General features: G+C 55.9%; 1 protein-coding gene across 1 annotated transcript in view; it reads left to right on the top strand.

Annotated features, from left to right (window-relative positions):
- Positions 1 to 312: 312 nt before the first annotated feature.
- The window catches only part of LMBR1 (limb development membrane protein 1), an 80,311-nt gene continuing 65,205 nt past the window's right edge, over positions 313 to 15,418 (top strand). Inside the window, exons 1-3 of the mRNA XM_053926750.1 lie at positions 313 to 571; positions 9,214 to 9,286; positions 11,516 to 11,555. Of these exons, the coding sequence (XP_053782725.1) occupies positions 506 to 571; positions 9,214 to 9,286; positions 11,516 to 11,555 (179 nt within the window). The 5' untranslated portion in view covers positions 313 to 505. The remainder of the gene's footprint in view (positions 572 to 9,213; positions 9,287 to 11,515; positions 11,556 to 15,418) is intronic.

Raw genomic sequence — 15,418 nt, 5'->3', positions numbered from 1 at the left:
CAGGGTCCTGCAGGCTGAGCTGGGTGCCGGGTGCGACGCTGCCATAAACGACCAACTACTATGAATAGAGCGCCGACAGTGGGCTGGCCCGCGCATTTGCACTTGTCACCCACACTGGAGGGGGAACAGCCTCTGCGAAGTCGTCCCGATTGCCCGCTCGCTCGGCTTCGGGAGCGTGGCACCAAGCCCCGGTCCCGCCCCCCTCGCCCTCGCCACGCCCCCACCGCCTTAGGAACACCGACGCCGCGGCGCGCTCCTCTGACGCTTGGCGCCTTTCTGTGACGTAGGCCCCGCCCCAGTCCCGCCCCGGATCGCTAGGCACCGGCCCTCTACCCGGAGCGGCTTGTTCAGAGGCGGCGCTGAGACGGTGGCCGTGGTCGCGGTCGCCGTCCCCGCCCCGCCGGCTGTGGCCCGTTGTGGTCCCGGCTCAGCGCAGCGGCCGCCCTGCCCCTTGGGTCGGCAGGCGATGGTACGGCGGGGCGCGCGGACGCGGGCATGACGGAGGATGGAAGCGCAGGACGAGGTGTCGGCGCGGGAGCAGCACTTCCACAGCCAAGTGCGGGAGTTCACGGTGAGCTGGGCCCCCGCTCCCCGCCCCCTGCCCCCGCCTCCTTTCCTGGCCCCTCCATTCCCACCGACTCCCGACTGCCCGGTCGCCTCCCCGTGGCCACCTGCGCCGCTTCCCGCCCGGATCCGCCCCCGCGCGCGCCCACCGCCTGCCCGCCTCCGCCCTGCGCGCCGTTCCGTCGAGTCACCTGTGGTCCCACGCGGAGTGCTGTGGCGCCCCCCCGCGCCCGCACCGTCTCTGCTCTTCCTGGGCCGGGTGCCGGGCCTGGCGGGGAGACGGGCGCGCGTGCGAGTCCCCGCGGCGCGGGGCGCTCAAGCCGTCTGTGCGCCTGCAGCCCACTTGTATTAAGGCCGAACCACCTTCTGCTGGGGGAAGACCGGCGAGTCACCCGCCCGCGTCCCTGGTGCTTCGAGGCAGCCTCGCGGAGGCCCCTCTTCTGGCCCCTGTTTGGTCCGCGCTGCTGCCGGGATGTGGGCGCCGGCGTGGCCGTGGGAACCCGCTTGGAGACTTCCCTTAACACGGCGCCCAGAGAGGTGCCCTTCGGCGTCTGTAGAGCGGCGGAGACGGGCCAACTTCTCCCCGCTTCTCTCAGGCGTGGGCCCCCGGGGCTGGAGAGAACAAGTGGTTTCCCGTGGCCCGTCGGTGCGGGTGCGGACCTGGACGCCGCGAGTCTCTGCGCCAAGTCCTGCCCCGGAGCAGAGAGGAGCCCCGGATCCGAACTGTGCGGATGGAGAGACTTTGATTTCAATTTGTAGATTAAAGCTACAGTGACCGAGGGGGGCGCACGACCAAGCGCGTACCCAGTTTGAGGATTGCGACCCGCCTCCCCATCGCAGCGACTGTCGCCCAGGACGGCGACTCCTGCCCGGCTCCGCGGGGCCTTCTGCGCCGTCGCAGTCGTGCGCGGTGATGCAGACGGAGACTCGTCCGCGCGCTCGTGTCTGGTTCTCACCCGGCGATGCCAATATGCTCGTGCACGTGTACGCGCTCGGAGGTCCTAACCGTGCACGCCTCTCCTGTTTGCAGCGCTTCGTGTTTTCTGCCCTTCACGGACTCTCTAGATGGTATCTATCGCACGAAGGATTTTATTGAATTTCCTTGATGATTTGAATTTCTGAGCGCCCTTTCATGCGTTTATCGGTCATTTGGAAATCTTTTCTGAAGTGTCTGCAAGTCTTTTCTCCCATTTTAAAATTAGTTTATTTATCTTTTTAATGTTGATTTGCAAGAGTTCTTTGTTCGAGATGTGGCAACTTAGTGACGTCTTCTGACAAGCGGAAATTCTTGATTTTAATACCGCTCACTATATCAAGTGTTTTTTTTTATAATCAGTGTTTTTTTGTTTTATGTCCCGTTTGAGAAATCTTTGCTTAAGTCAAGGTTATGAAGAGGTTCTCTTGTGCTTTTCCCTAACTCCTTAATTGATTTGCTCCATCCCATTGAGATCTGAGTTCACTTGCAGCTTATTGCTGTGTGCGGGGTGAAGTAGGGGCCATACATGTTTCTTTTTTTAAATATATTTTATTGATCATGCTATTACAGTTGTCCCATTTTTTTCTCCCCTTTATTCCCCTCCATCCCATACCCCTCCTTCCACCATCATTCCCCCCCTTAGTTCATGTCCATGGGTCGTGCATGTGAGTTCTTTGGCTTCTCCATTTCCCGTACTATTCTTAACCTCCCCCTATCTATTTTCTACCTACCATTTCTGCTTCTTAGTGCCTGAACCTTCTTCCCCATTCTCCCCTTCCCCCTCCCCGATGATAACCCTCCGTGGTGATCTCCTTATCTATGATTCTGTTCCTGTTCTGCTTGTTTGCAAAGTTTTTTAGATTCAACTGTTGATAGTTGTGTATTGATGGTCATTTTACTGTTCATGTTTTTGATCTTCTTTTTCTTAGATAAGTCCCTTTAACATTTCACATAATAAGGGCTTGGTGATGATAAACTCCTTTAACTTGACCTTATCTGGGAAGCACTTTATCTGCCCTTCCATTCTAAATGATAGCTTTGCTGGATGGAGCAATCTTGGATGTAGGTCCTTGCCTTTCATGACTTGGAATGCTTCTTTCCTGCCCCTTCTTGCCTGCAAGGTCTCTTTTGAGAAAGCAGCTGATAGTCTAATGGGAACTCCTTTGTAGGTAACTGTGTCCTTTTCTCTTGCTGCTTTTACAATTCTCTCTTTATCTTTTTAATCTTTGGCATTTTAATTATGATGTACCTTTGTGTGTTCCTCTTTGGGTCCATCTTGTTTGGGACTCTCTGAGTTTCCTGGACTTGTATGTCTATTTCCTTTGCCAGATTGGGGAATTTTTCTCTCATTTTTTCAAATAAGTTTTCAGTTTCTAGCTGTTCCTCTTCTCCTTCTGTTATCACTGTAATTCGGACGTTGGAACGTTTAAAGTTGTCCTGGAGGTTCCTAAGCTTCTCCTCATTTTTTTGAATTCTTCTTTGTTTAATTCTGTTCTGGTTGAATGTTTATTTCTTCCTTCTGGTCCAAACCATTGATGTGAGTCCCAGTTTCCTTCCTGTCACTGTTGCTTCCCTGCACATTTTCCTTTATTTCACTTTTCATAGCCTCCACTTCTTCCTCTATTTTGTGACCATACTCATCCACTTCTGTGAGCACCCTGATCACCAGTGTTTTGAACTCTGCCTCTGATAGATTGGTCACTTAGTTGTTTTTCTGGAGCCTTGATCTGTTCTTTCACTTGGGCCATATTTCTTTGTCTCCACACACCTGTTACGTAGTAAGGGGCGGAGCCTTATGTGTTCACCAAGGCGGGGCAACCTATGTTGCTGGGCTGTGATGCTCTTCGTGGGGGAGGGGTCTGGGAGGGAACAGTGCTGCTTGTTCACCTCTCCTCTGATTTTCAGTCACTTGCCACTTCCCACGAGCAAATTGGGCCCTTCTGGTGCTGATTCCCGGGTGGGTGGGCTCGTGTACATTCGAGGACCCTGTGGGTCTCTCCAACAGACTCTCCTGTGAGGCTGGGGGTTTCTTCCAGTGCCTCAACCCCCACAGGTGTTTTCAATCAGGTTTTGAGGTTTCATTTCCCCACCTGGGACCCTGGGTTGCGTGGTCTGTGTCACTCCCCAGTTGTTCCACCCGGTTTATCCGCACGCGAATGTGGGGCTGTCCCCTCCACCAGCCATCGCCTGGCTGTGAGTCCTCTCCACCCAGCTGCCCACCTCCGCCCCTCCTACCTGTCTGGATGAATGTTTCTTCTTTAACTCCTTGGTTGTCGGACTTCCATACAGTTCGGTTTTCTGGCAGTTCTGGTTGTTTTTTGTGTTTAAATTGTTGTTGTCCTTGTTTTGGTTGTGGGAGGAGGCAGAGTGTGTCTACCTGCGCCTCCATCTCGTCTGGAAGTGCCACACGTGTTTCTTCACCTGGATGTGCAGTTGCTTAAGCGCCATGGTGACCTTTGCCACAGTCAGGTCACTGTGTGTGTATGGGGTTTGAGCGGGGACTCTGCTGCTCCACTGGGCTGTGTGTTTTCAGTTTATTTTGAAGGAACTGGGTGCTCTGTCATTGGGACTGCGGCCCCAGGTGCAGCGGCTGGGGGCTCCATTGCCTTGTCTCCTGCCGCCCCTTAGCTGCTGTCAGCCAGGCTTCGGCGTAGTGACAGGGTTACTGGCAGACTCCAGTTGAGAAGGAGTCTCTACAGAAAGCTGACGGCGACAGGGGGACAAAAACAAGGGCACCGGAGGGAATCCTAGCTCGACATCGCCCACAGCGCCATCCAGCAGGCACCATGGCCTGACACAGCCAGAGAGACGTGAAGCCTCATGCGGAAGGTCTGTTCCCCTCAGTCCTGCCGCCCTACACGCAATGCATGACTTCAGCAAAAACGTTACGAGGCGTGCTAAGAGGCAGAGCATGCAGTCTCCAGACACAAAGCAAGCAGCAGACCAGGCTCGGGCGTTACAGAGGTTTGGGGATTGTGAAGCCAGAATTCAAAATAACTGATTGGTGTGCAGAGGGCTCAGATGGAAGAAACGCACAGCATGCAAGAGCAGATGGGCGATGGGAGCGAAGAGAGGGGAACTCTGAGGGGCGTTAGGGACCGAGTAAGGTGTCACAAAAATGAGGAGGGCCTTTGATGGACTTCTCAGTTGATGCCACAGGGCCAAGGGAAGAATGAGTGAGCTGGAAGATGTGTCAGCAGAAGCTTTCCAAACCGAAGAACGAGGGGAAAAAGCGATTAAGAGAAGAAACAGCACAGCCAAGGACTGTAGGACAATCACAGAAGATACGACACACACGTATTGAGAATGCCAGAGAGAGAAGTACACGGGGAGGAAGAGGAGAAAGCTTTGCAGTGGTGATGGCCGAGAATTTTCCAAAGCTGCATGCAGGCTCAGAGACACCAAACAGGACAGATACGCAAACCGTCTAGACCTGGGTGTGTCACCTTCACACTGCAGAGCAGTGGAGACAGCGCGGAGAAAAGAAGCCGGAGGAGTGAAACACCTTCCATGTGGAGGATCGAGAGTGAGAGTCGGCCCCGGCCCTGTGGCTCGTTGGGTGGCTTGGCTGGAGCACCACCCCATGCACCGTAAGGGTGTGGGTTTGGTCTCCTGCCAGGGCACTTGTGGGTTCAGTCCCCAGTTGGGGTGCGTATGGGAGGCAACCCGTTGATGTTTCTCTCTCAGCCTTCTTCTTTGTCTAAAATCAGTGAGCGTCGGGTGAGGATTTGATCAGCCTGATAGGTATGGTTCCCATACGAAGCCACACACAGCCACTGCAGTGTTACTGGCTGTGTTCCCTGTGCTGGCCCTCACGTCCTGTGACTGTCCGGTAACGCCCGTCTGTACTTCTCATTCCCTTCACCTTTCACCAGCCTTTCAGCCCCTCTCCCACTGGCCACTCTTAGTTCTCTGCGAGGTTATTGAAAGAATTACAATGTAAATTTTAATTACTCAAGAACACTCACCATCTCTGTTGTTTCCCTTCACCAGCCTCAGAGTCGCTCTGGCTCTGCAGGGGGAATGGGGCTGCTGACTGCATTGCTGCAGACCTGTCTCTGCCCCGTCCCCGCCCCCAACACCCCCCCACCCCGTGGTGTCAGAGATGTGTTGGTGGTTGCTGGCCTTGAGCCCCTTTGTCCCTGCCCCTCTGCTTTTAGTCGCCCTGAATTTGTTGAAGCCCCTCGGCCCTAAATGAAAAGCTGGGATGTACCGCTTTCCTATAACATACTAGTTTGAATTTAGGTTCAAGCCTTACACCTGGAATTTAAGGATACTAGCTTTTTACATTGTTTTTTAAAAATTCTCTGTAGGTTACTGTGAGTGGGTGACTTGGCTCCCACACGCCCAGCCCTTCGTGAGCAGCATCAGGACTGACGGGGCCCCTGGAAAGGGCGGGTCACCATCTGGCCATCCCGAGAAGTCTGCTGGGGAGCTCCGTCGTCCCTCTCCTCCGTCACTGATGGGGGCCCGCCTCTCCCTTCGCGTGATTTCCCCCGTCTGTGCACAGGGGTTTGTCGTGTGCCTCTGGGTGCAGGAGGACTGGAGGAGTCCTCACCACCTGCCGCCCTTCCACACGCCCTCCTGTGGGCCTGTCTCTCTGCTGAGTTAGACGCTCACATAGGGGATCCCGGACGGCAGTCCAGCCAGGCCCCTGACTTTGGCTCTGTCCGTTATGGTGGCATTTTTATTCTCATAGGGGGTCGCTTTTACTTCCCAATGAGCAACACGTTGGCTTTCGTGGTTGCCCATCTTACTCCTGCTCTAGAGTGAATTGCTCTCCACCAGCCTTTCACTCAGTGCCCCGCGTCTGGGTCCCTTGAACTCCTTTTTCATCACCCTTCATGCCCTCCCATTCGCCGCATCTGCACTAGCTCCTGAAACTGCTGCTCCCCACCCCCAGATACTAACTAAAAGTCCCTTAAACATCCTCGAAGCAGTCTTCTGTTGTTCCACTGCCCTGGTCAAGTGCCTTTCTGCAGCCGCTCCTCCAACGGGGCCCTCTGCTCCTGCCCATCACCCGCCTGGTTTCACTGCTTGCCGCTCTCCTTAGGGCTCGCTCAGGGCCAGTCATTTCACTCCGCTCTTGCGGGGGCCCTAAACCTGGGGTTCTCAGACAGGGGCCCAGGGATTTCTGGGCGGCAGTGGTGAAGTCCCGGGGCAGATGAGGTTGCCTGTGAGGACCTTGCAGAAGGAGAGCAGGTGTCTGGCTCTGCCCTGGGATCGCAGGGGAGGGCGATGGCTAGCAGCTGGCAGTCAGTGAGGGTCACTGGGAGAGGGTCGGGGGAGGAGGTATGCTGCCGTGCAGGCTGCTGTGCAGAGGGCAGGGGGAATCATGAAAGCGTCATGTGGCTCCTGGGGTCCCTCCCGACCCTGCCAGGGCAGGCTGAGTTGGGCAGGGGCGTGAAGTCGGGTTTGTGCTTGCAGAGAGAGGGGAGGTGGGAAATGAAGGCTGCGGTGTGGACCATAAGGGCAGGAGGGAAGAGGGCACCTGGGAGACCCAGGCCCCTGACGTTTCCTGGGGACCCTCCTTGCATCGGCCTCAGAATGGGAGAGCCAGGCTCCTGCCTTACATGCAGGGGGGGCTCCTGCGCTGCTCGGAGTTGCAGTGCGGGTGGGCCTACAGCTTTAAAGGCTGCTCCCCTCCCCTGGACTCCCCTGTCTGCTGCGTCTCCCCTCCCTGTGCTCCCCCACGCTCCCGACCTTGCTTCCGCTTTGCTGACAAAATGGAAACCACCGAGAGACAGTGGCTTTGCTGCCACTGCTCACCTGCTTGGCCGCCGCAGTGGGACACGCATCTGTCCTGCTCTTCCTCCTGTCCTTGCTCCTCCTCCTCCTCCTCTAACCTATGGGGGTGTCAGAGCTGGCCCCTCAGGGCGGGCGCATGTGCATCAGCAGTCTCTCTGCCCTGGGTGGTTCCACACCCATCGTAACTTTTCCCATCTTAAAAGCAAACCAACCGTGACTCCACATTCCCTTCACGTTTCCTTTGCTTCTCGTTACCGTGAAACTTCTGGGAAGAGCTGTCTGCACACATTTGTTTCCAGTTCTTCTCCCTCAGTCCCCTTCGGTCTGGGTTTTGCCCCCACCCCTCCAACACCTGCACGTCTTGCTCTCTCTTTGCCCACGACTTCCCCAGGTGTCCCCTGGTTGGTGAGGCCTGCCCGGCCCCTGCGGGCGCTCCGTGTTCCCTGCGCCTGGACACATGCTATATTTGCGTGTTTATTACCTGTATTCCCGCTGGGACGGCAGCTCAGTGAGGCCGGCCCTTGGCTGTGTCCTGCTGGGCTCTCAGTCCTTAGGAGACTGCTCGCCACACGGGCTCGCTGAGGGTGACTTCTCCCAGCCCCGGCACAGGTGCTCATCCCTTAGGTCATCTGAGCTCTCCGACTTTGACCTTGACCTCATACGGCACGTTGTTGTCTGTGCCCGCGCACTCTTCTTCCGTTGCTCTGCCAGCCTGCTGGGCCTTCCGTCCCCTCGTACACAGTGTCCCCTGATTGTGCTCTGCACATTTCTGCCCCAGGCACTTGTCTTTCTGGTTGACCCCTCTCTCGCACTCCAGGGGATTTTGGGAAGAGGTGGTGATGGAGTGTCCCTTCTCTGCCAGGGCTCCCTGTGGGCCCCGCAGGCCGTCTCTGATGCTCCTGACTGCTCCTTGGGTCACTGTCCCAGGACAGTCGGGGGAGCTCTGATAGGAGGCTCATGGTCTTCCTCTCCATCTTTTAAAAATATATATATTTTATTTATTTGTTTTTAGAGAGAGGGGAAGGGAGGGAGAGAAACATTGATGTGAGAGAGAAGCATCCATCGGTTGCACCTCATGCGCCCCCTGCTGGGGACCTGACCCGCAACCCAGGCCTGTGCCCTGACTGGGAACCGAACTGGTGACCGACTGGTGCTTTGTCCACAGAGCCACACCAGCCAGGGCTTCCATCTTTAGCTGTCATTTCCTAGGCGACGTTGTACGGTGATGTTCACCACACAGGTCCACGGTCATTCTCAGTCACATGCTACCGACCCTTCCTGATAAATGCACATGTGGGGCGCTCCCTAGACTTTATCTCCACCTGGAATGCTTTCATTTGAGCGTTTTCCAAGTATTTTACTGTGGTCCACAGTTCTCAGAGGCCATTATTTCTGGCATACCTGGTCTTTGACCGTGAGGAGATCTGGTTTTTACCCACCCTTTTTTGCCTGCCACGCCCTAGATCTGATGGGAACTGGATGGAATCTAGTACTAACATCTGCGTTCAGCTTGTTTACTTTGACATATGGTGTGTTCACTGAGCAATTACTATGTCACTAGTTAGTGATGCCTTGTGTGTGCGCGTCCGTGTGGTACACATTTCACGTGACAGAGTCCGTCCTGCTGGCTGTCGGCGTTGCCCCTGCGGTCCCTGTGAGTGCCTGGGTCCTGCGCCTGTGTCTCACGCTCGGCTCCACGCTGGCTCCCGACTGCGAGGACAGCTTGGTCAGGTCAGGAATGGTGTTAAAACTGGCTCTTATAAGTTATTCCATCCAAACTTCGTGCTAGCAAAATATTGAAGACGTTTACTTTGGAATAGATTAAATCCTTTTCTCTATAGATACTAAGGGTATAACCTCTATTATTTTAAAAAAACATGAAAGACTGTATTGATAGCTGATGAGTCCACTTTGTTTTGTTCCAGATATGCTTCCTCCTCTTTGCCGTTCTCTATGCCGTTTCCTACGTTGTCATCACGAGGTACAGGAGGAAGTCAGGCAAGTACAAACGCCGTGGCCAGGCCTCGGTCATGCACGCGGGGTGGCCTAGGCCTGGCGTGCGGGCTGCACCCTGCCCATCCGGCGGCTGTGTATTCACTTTGCCCGGGACTGAGGCAGGCAGTGGCCCGGTGCTAAGAGCACTAAAAATCCCCTGTAGGGAACCTGACCCCCACAGGCTGTCCTCTGAGACCCAGGCCGGTCTGTCACACCCCCGGGCCGAGCGAAGCATGTGCTGGCTCCTCAGTGTCTGGGGACTCCAGTGTTCGCGAGGCTCTTTGGTTCCTTGACACCGGCTCTGAGTTCTAGTGTGCTCTCCCCATCCCATCCTGGCTCTGACTTCCAGGTGGTCTTTCTAGTTCCAGAGTGACGTGGAGGTCAGTCTCCCAGCACTGAGGCCTTTTATGACTCCGTATGTATCCTGCCAGAGGGACCCCATATCTTCATTCTTTTTTTAAAGAGCTTTGTGCTGATTGGTCGATTCACAAACGTTAGTGCTAGGGTTTAACAACTACCCAAGCAGGTACCTTACTCGCTGGCCTTCTGTTAAAGCTCAGCTGTTCTCCAGAAACCATAGAATTTGCTACCTGTGATGTTGGGCTCATTCTGGGTACCATGTGAACGCTAAGGGTTCCAGATACTGAAGGCCCCTTGCACTGTGTCCTCACGCTGCACTTGTCAGACTTTTGAAAGCGGTCGGGAGTGCTGCTGGCTCCGGCGGCTCCCTCAGCACTGTCATGGGGCTCCGTGGCCGCCCCGAAGCGCCCTCGGTCTCTCAGCTTTGCAGGCCTGAGGCCCGAAGCAGAACCTCAGGCAGTTTAGAAGATGTTTTGGCAACAGGTTTCATAGACCATGGACACAGAAGTGTGTACACACACACACACACACACACAGGTGGTATGAATGAATGTTTTAGGGGGATTAGGGGATGGTGAGCGGGCCGATTGGAGATTCGTTAGATGCATGTTAGAATAATCACAGGGACAGGTGATAGGTGATGAGGATGCTGGGACTAGTTGGTGCAGTGTGGAGACAGAATTGAAAAAATAAAACGTCGTTTGAGGTGTTGATTGGATGTGGGCACAGCAGTATAAACATGAGTTGGGACTTTGTTGTTTTGTGGCCCCTTCAGTCGTGAGGCTGTTGAGAGCAGCCGTAAGGCTGTTGAGAGCAGCCGTAAGCAAGAATGTAGACAGGACTAGGGACCAGCCCTGATGCGAACCGGCAGTGAAGCGGGTGGGTGCTCAGAGCCACGGAGACTCACAGAGAGAGCCTCGGAGGGCAAGCCAGTTAGGTCCTGAGTGGGAGGGGGCCCAAGGGGCCATGTAATATTCTTTTTCTTTTTCAGAAAGGTTTTACATATTTATTTTTAGAGAGGGGGAAGGGAGGGGGAAATTCAGGGAGAGAAACATCGATGGGAGAGAGAAAGGTGGTTTCTTGTACACACCGCAACTAGAAACCGAATCTGCGACCCAGACATGTGCCCTGACTGGGAATCGAACCAGCGACCTTTTGCTTGGCAGAACGATGCTCAACCAACTGAGCCACACCAGCCAGGGCCAATAGTCTTATAACTGGGTCGTAGATTCTTTGGCTGGTAAGCATAAGTGAGAGGACCAGAGAGAATGCTGAAAGCCGTGGAGGGGGTGGGGGAGGCTGCCTGAGCATCGGCAAGACTTGAGGCTCCTGTGTGTCACCTGCGCAGTGGCGGTGGTGCGCTGTGGCAGCGGTGCCCAGGGTGGCCCAGGGTGGCCCAGGCAAGGCCTTATCACTACCACTGCTAATGACAACTCAGACTGTGGAAAAGAACATGCGTTCTAAGGGTCTGAATTCTAATTACATAGTAACCTTTTTTTTGCTATGATTAACCATTAAACTTCATTCATCTGCGATTTCACGTACCTGGGTAACAGTAAACTTGGTAGTGGCCCCAGGAGTCTGAGCAGATTGGATTTTCTTAAGCACTGAATGTTTGGGACATTTTAATTTACATGTGGTCCTTTTGTTAACAAGAGTTTTTGAGTAATCCAAACAGTTCTTTAACCATACCCACCCTATCTGATTTAGTGAGATACAAACTTGTGTCTGTGCCGAAGCAAACACAGTGGTGTTTAACAGTTGTTTCCAGTCAACAGTTGCTTCTTTAAATTTGTATTTTTGTTTTTTATAAATTAATGAAACATTTTGTTGGAAAATACAGTAATATAAATACCTTAATCATTTTTGCAGATGAACACGAAGATGAAGAGGCCATCGTCAACAGGATTTCGTATGTATTTAAATTGTTTTGTTCTTAATTCTGAAGTCATACATTCTCCAAATTTAATTCCACCTTTTGGGCAGAGATGTGGAAGAGGTTTACGTAACGCCTTCCGCTCCTCCATCTGTGCTAACCCTATCCCAGAAAGCACGCATAGGCGGTACGCATGACTAATGGAGGGCTGGTCATCTCGTGTGAAAACTGGCTTGTTTAAGGAGCCCACAGACCTTCTCTGCAGAAGGTGTGACCGGGAAGTGGGCGGCCAGCGGGGCCACGGGGAGGACGGCCCTTGGCTGCGAGGGGTCTGCTGAGAGGACCCCGCAGTTCTGGAGGAGGGGCAGAGGCCACTCTGGTGAACTCCCTCCTGTGGGCGGGAGGCGGTCCTTTCAGGGCCGCCAGAGCTCTGTGCCCGCCCACCCGTGTACGCCGACCCAACGTGCGGGAGGGAGACACCTTCCGTCCTCTCAGGAGTCACAGTAGATGGAGAGCAGTGCGTTCCTGTCTGTCAGAATTTGCGTGATTAAAATCTGAAATTCCACAGCTGTACCTGCGACACAGGAGAGTCTCCGTATTCCAGGATTGTTGTTACTGACGCTTAAACTTTCCTTTTGTAGCAAACATTCATGGGCAAGTTAGAGAATGCAAAGCCTTTCCGCACTGACCTCTGGGAGCGGGTGCTGACCAGGGTGCCCGTGTTCGCAGGACTCGTTCGTGCCTGAGCCCTGTGAGTGGTGCCTTGTCCTGCCAATCCCTGCAGCCTCGCACACCCGGAAGTGGGCCGCTGCCGTCGGTGTGCCTGCGGTCGCCCGGCCACGTGCCTGTAGCAGCAGGGAGGCGCCCTGTGCCTGCAGTCCCTGCAGACCGAAGCGCATCCTCAGCTCCCCGGCCCCGTGGGTTTGACTGTCGACCTGTCACACCCAGTGTCAGATCACACAGCTTTTGCTGAGGTGCTGCGCACACACTCATGCACACACATATGCACACGCTTTTGCTGCACTGGACATGGCTCAGCCGTGAAGAGGAAGGCAGCCCTGAGGCTGCTGCTGTGTGGATGGGTCTCGAGCGCACAGTGCCAAGTGAGACAGGCCCATCACGTCACCAAAGGCCACACAGCCTGTGAGTCCCTTGAGGAGGGACGCCAGAACAGGTGGATCCAGCAGAAGGCCAGGCGGCGCCCAGGGGCCGAGGGAAGGAGCCCAGGGGGGCTGTCTCTGGCAAAGAAGTGCTCCAGCGCTGCCCCTGGATCGGTCACTGCAGAGTGGTCAGTGCTGTGGGAATCCCACCTCAATAAAAAATGCTTTCAAGTAATGAGTGGCCCGAACAGGACTGATTTGATGGATAACAGGAAAGTGAACACGGGTGGGTCCTGCGTTGCTAGATTGGGCGTTTAAATTATTTTTAGTGCCTGCGGAAAACACCTCTAACTTCATACTGGGAGCTCTCCCTGCGGGTTTAAAACGGGGGTCTGACACGTGGTGAGTTAAAGGTACAGGGTGAGGCTCCGCAGGCGTTGTCCCAGCGCTGTGACATTGGGGGGCATTCCCACGTGGGCCATCGTGGTCCCTGTCGTGGTTGCTGCCCCTGTGAGAACACAGCACCCACCCCACTTCCGTGCCTCAGAGGCCGCAGCTGTGTGCCTCGGCCCCAGGGCTGGCGGGGTGTCCCCAGGGAGGTCTTCTCCTCTCTGTCGGGCCTCTGGCCCACTCGGCGGTGCATTTACTGACCTGATTTGCAGATCGATATTTTATAAATAGGCAGGAACACATTGCTCTTGCAGTGTTTTAGGACACCCTGTGGTTTCCTCGGGGAGAGGCTCAGGAGGGGCCCCGCCCCCACCTGTTTCAGCCAGACGGCCTGTCCAAGGGCCCCGTCCTGACGGGAGGTGGGTGTGCATGGACGGCAAGGTCAGGAGGGAGTGCGGAGTGGAAGGCCCCCCGTGCTCCCGCCCTGCCTGTCCCCCTGGGTCCTCGCCCTGGCTCTCACGGTCTCCCTCTGGCTTCTGTCCCTTCTGTGATGAGAGCGGGGGAACTGAGCCTGGGCTCAGGCTCTGACCCTGGGATGACCTTGAGTCCAGGGGAGACAAAGGGGCCGAGGGACGCATTCCCCGTGTGGGAGCCCGGCCCACCGCCTGTGGGGTCACGCTGTTGTGCGGGAGATGTCGCATATGCAGGCAGTGAGGTGTGGCGCGGCTGTGCAGGAGTGTGATCTCAGGCATCCCTGCTCCCCGACCCTCACCCTCATCGTCCTTCCCCCAGGGAAGGGCGTCGTGTGGGCACAGCAGAGGGAGACACAGAAACTGCAGCTGGGAAGGAGGAGGTGCGGGCATCACGTGGGCGTCGCCTGTGTGCCCAGAGAGGTCAGGGAGCTCTGATGCGCAGGGTCCTCCAGCAGGTCTGGCACTGGAGGGGCTGGCACCATGGAGTCCCCACCTTCTGTCTCTCCTGGGCTCTAGGGCCCTGCCTTCTGCGTCGGTCTGGGTCTGCCTCCCCGCCCCCTGAATTCACATCCTCTGCCCTCCCCACCAAAGTGGCCTTTCAGGCAGCCCGCAGCCCTCGCTGGGGTTTGTGTTAGAGCAGTTGGTGTGGAAGTACGGTGCCTGCCTGGGGAGGCTTCTGGGGAGGGCCAGGGAGTCCAGGCCGGTGAAGTGGGTCTCTGTGCAGGGGCAGGCCTGCCCTGGGGCACGGCCCCCGAGGGGCACCCGCTGTGGCTCTCAGGACCTGAGGGGAGGGGAGGAAGTCGCCCTGCAGAGGGAGGTCTGGCAGGGGTGTCACCCCGAGGTGGAGAGGAGGGACGCCCACAGTGTTTGGGGCAGGGCTCCGTCACAGGAGGCAGAGCCCACACAGGGTGGCAGGGCACCCGTGCAGGTGGCCTGGCCTGGGGGGGCTCAGGTGGGGTACCTCTGCATGGGGGGGCTGTCAGTGTGATGTGGATTGATCCCCCGGAGGTGACGGAGCCAGGCTCGGAGCCAGGCTCGGAGCCAGGCTCGGAGCCAGGAGAGGGAGCCCGGGACAGTGACCCTGGGTTGTCCCCGTGAGGCTGGAGGTGCCGGTGTGGCCCCGTGGTCTCTGCCCAGGGTTACTGAGCCAACTGCAGATGGCAGTGTGGGTGTATGCATGTGTGAGGGGACCCCAAACCTGGGATCACCTTCTGGAGGGCAAGCCCTTGTAGGACAGGCTTCCCCCACTGGGTGAGCGTTCTAGGAACCCTTCTGCATCCGTGTGCCAGCTGGCATTGTTGTGAGAGGCTGTGTTTGGATTCAGTGAATTTTTTTTGAAGACTCTTTCAGCGTGTTTGCCCATTGCATGATGGGTGATTGACGAGCACAACTGCCCACACCACGCTGAGTGTCCAGCATTTCCTGACCAAAGACGGCACGACCCCTGTGCCCACCCTCTCCATTCACCCGATCTCACCCCGAATGACTCTTTTTGTTGTTTCCTTGGATGAAAAAAGTCCTCAAAGGGAGACATTTTGCTGATGTGGAAGAGGTGAAACAACAAAGGCAGAAGCACCAAAAGACATCAGAATCAACAAGTCCAGGAACTGTCTTGAGCAGTGGGAAAAACATTTCAGTGGGTGTGTTGCCTCCAACAGGGAGTTGTTTGAAGGTGACTGAAGTTTACACATGGAAGAGTAAATACGTTTTATAAATACATTCCAGGTTTTCTGGGTTCCCCCTCGGTACTCACACAGCACACACGCACACCCCTGGGTGGCCTGTCACTGAGCACCTGGAGCGTGACACCCTGGAGCAGGGAGTGCTGGCAGCACCCAGACCTCCACCTGGGCCCACTGCTGTCCGCTCACAGGGACCAGGGCTCCTGGGGGCAACGGGCTGCAGGGCCGGGGTGGGGCGTGGGGCAGGCTCACCT

This window comes from Desmodus rotundus, chromosome 6 (assembly GCF_022682495.2).
Source record: "Desmodus rotundus isolate HL8 chromosome 6, HLdesRot8A.1, whole genome shotgun sequence".
Classification (NCBI taxonomy): Eukaryota; Metazoa; Chordata; class Mammalia; order Chiroptera; family Phyllostomidae; genus Desmodus; species Desmodus rotundus.
Note: the sequence above shows the minus strand (reverse complement) of the source record. Positions and strands in the feature narration are given on the sequence as shown.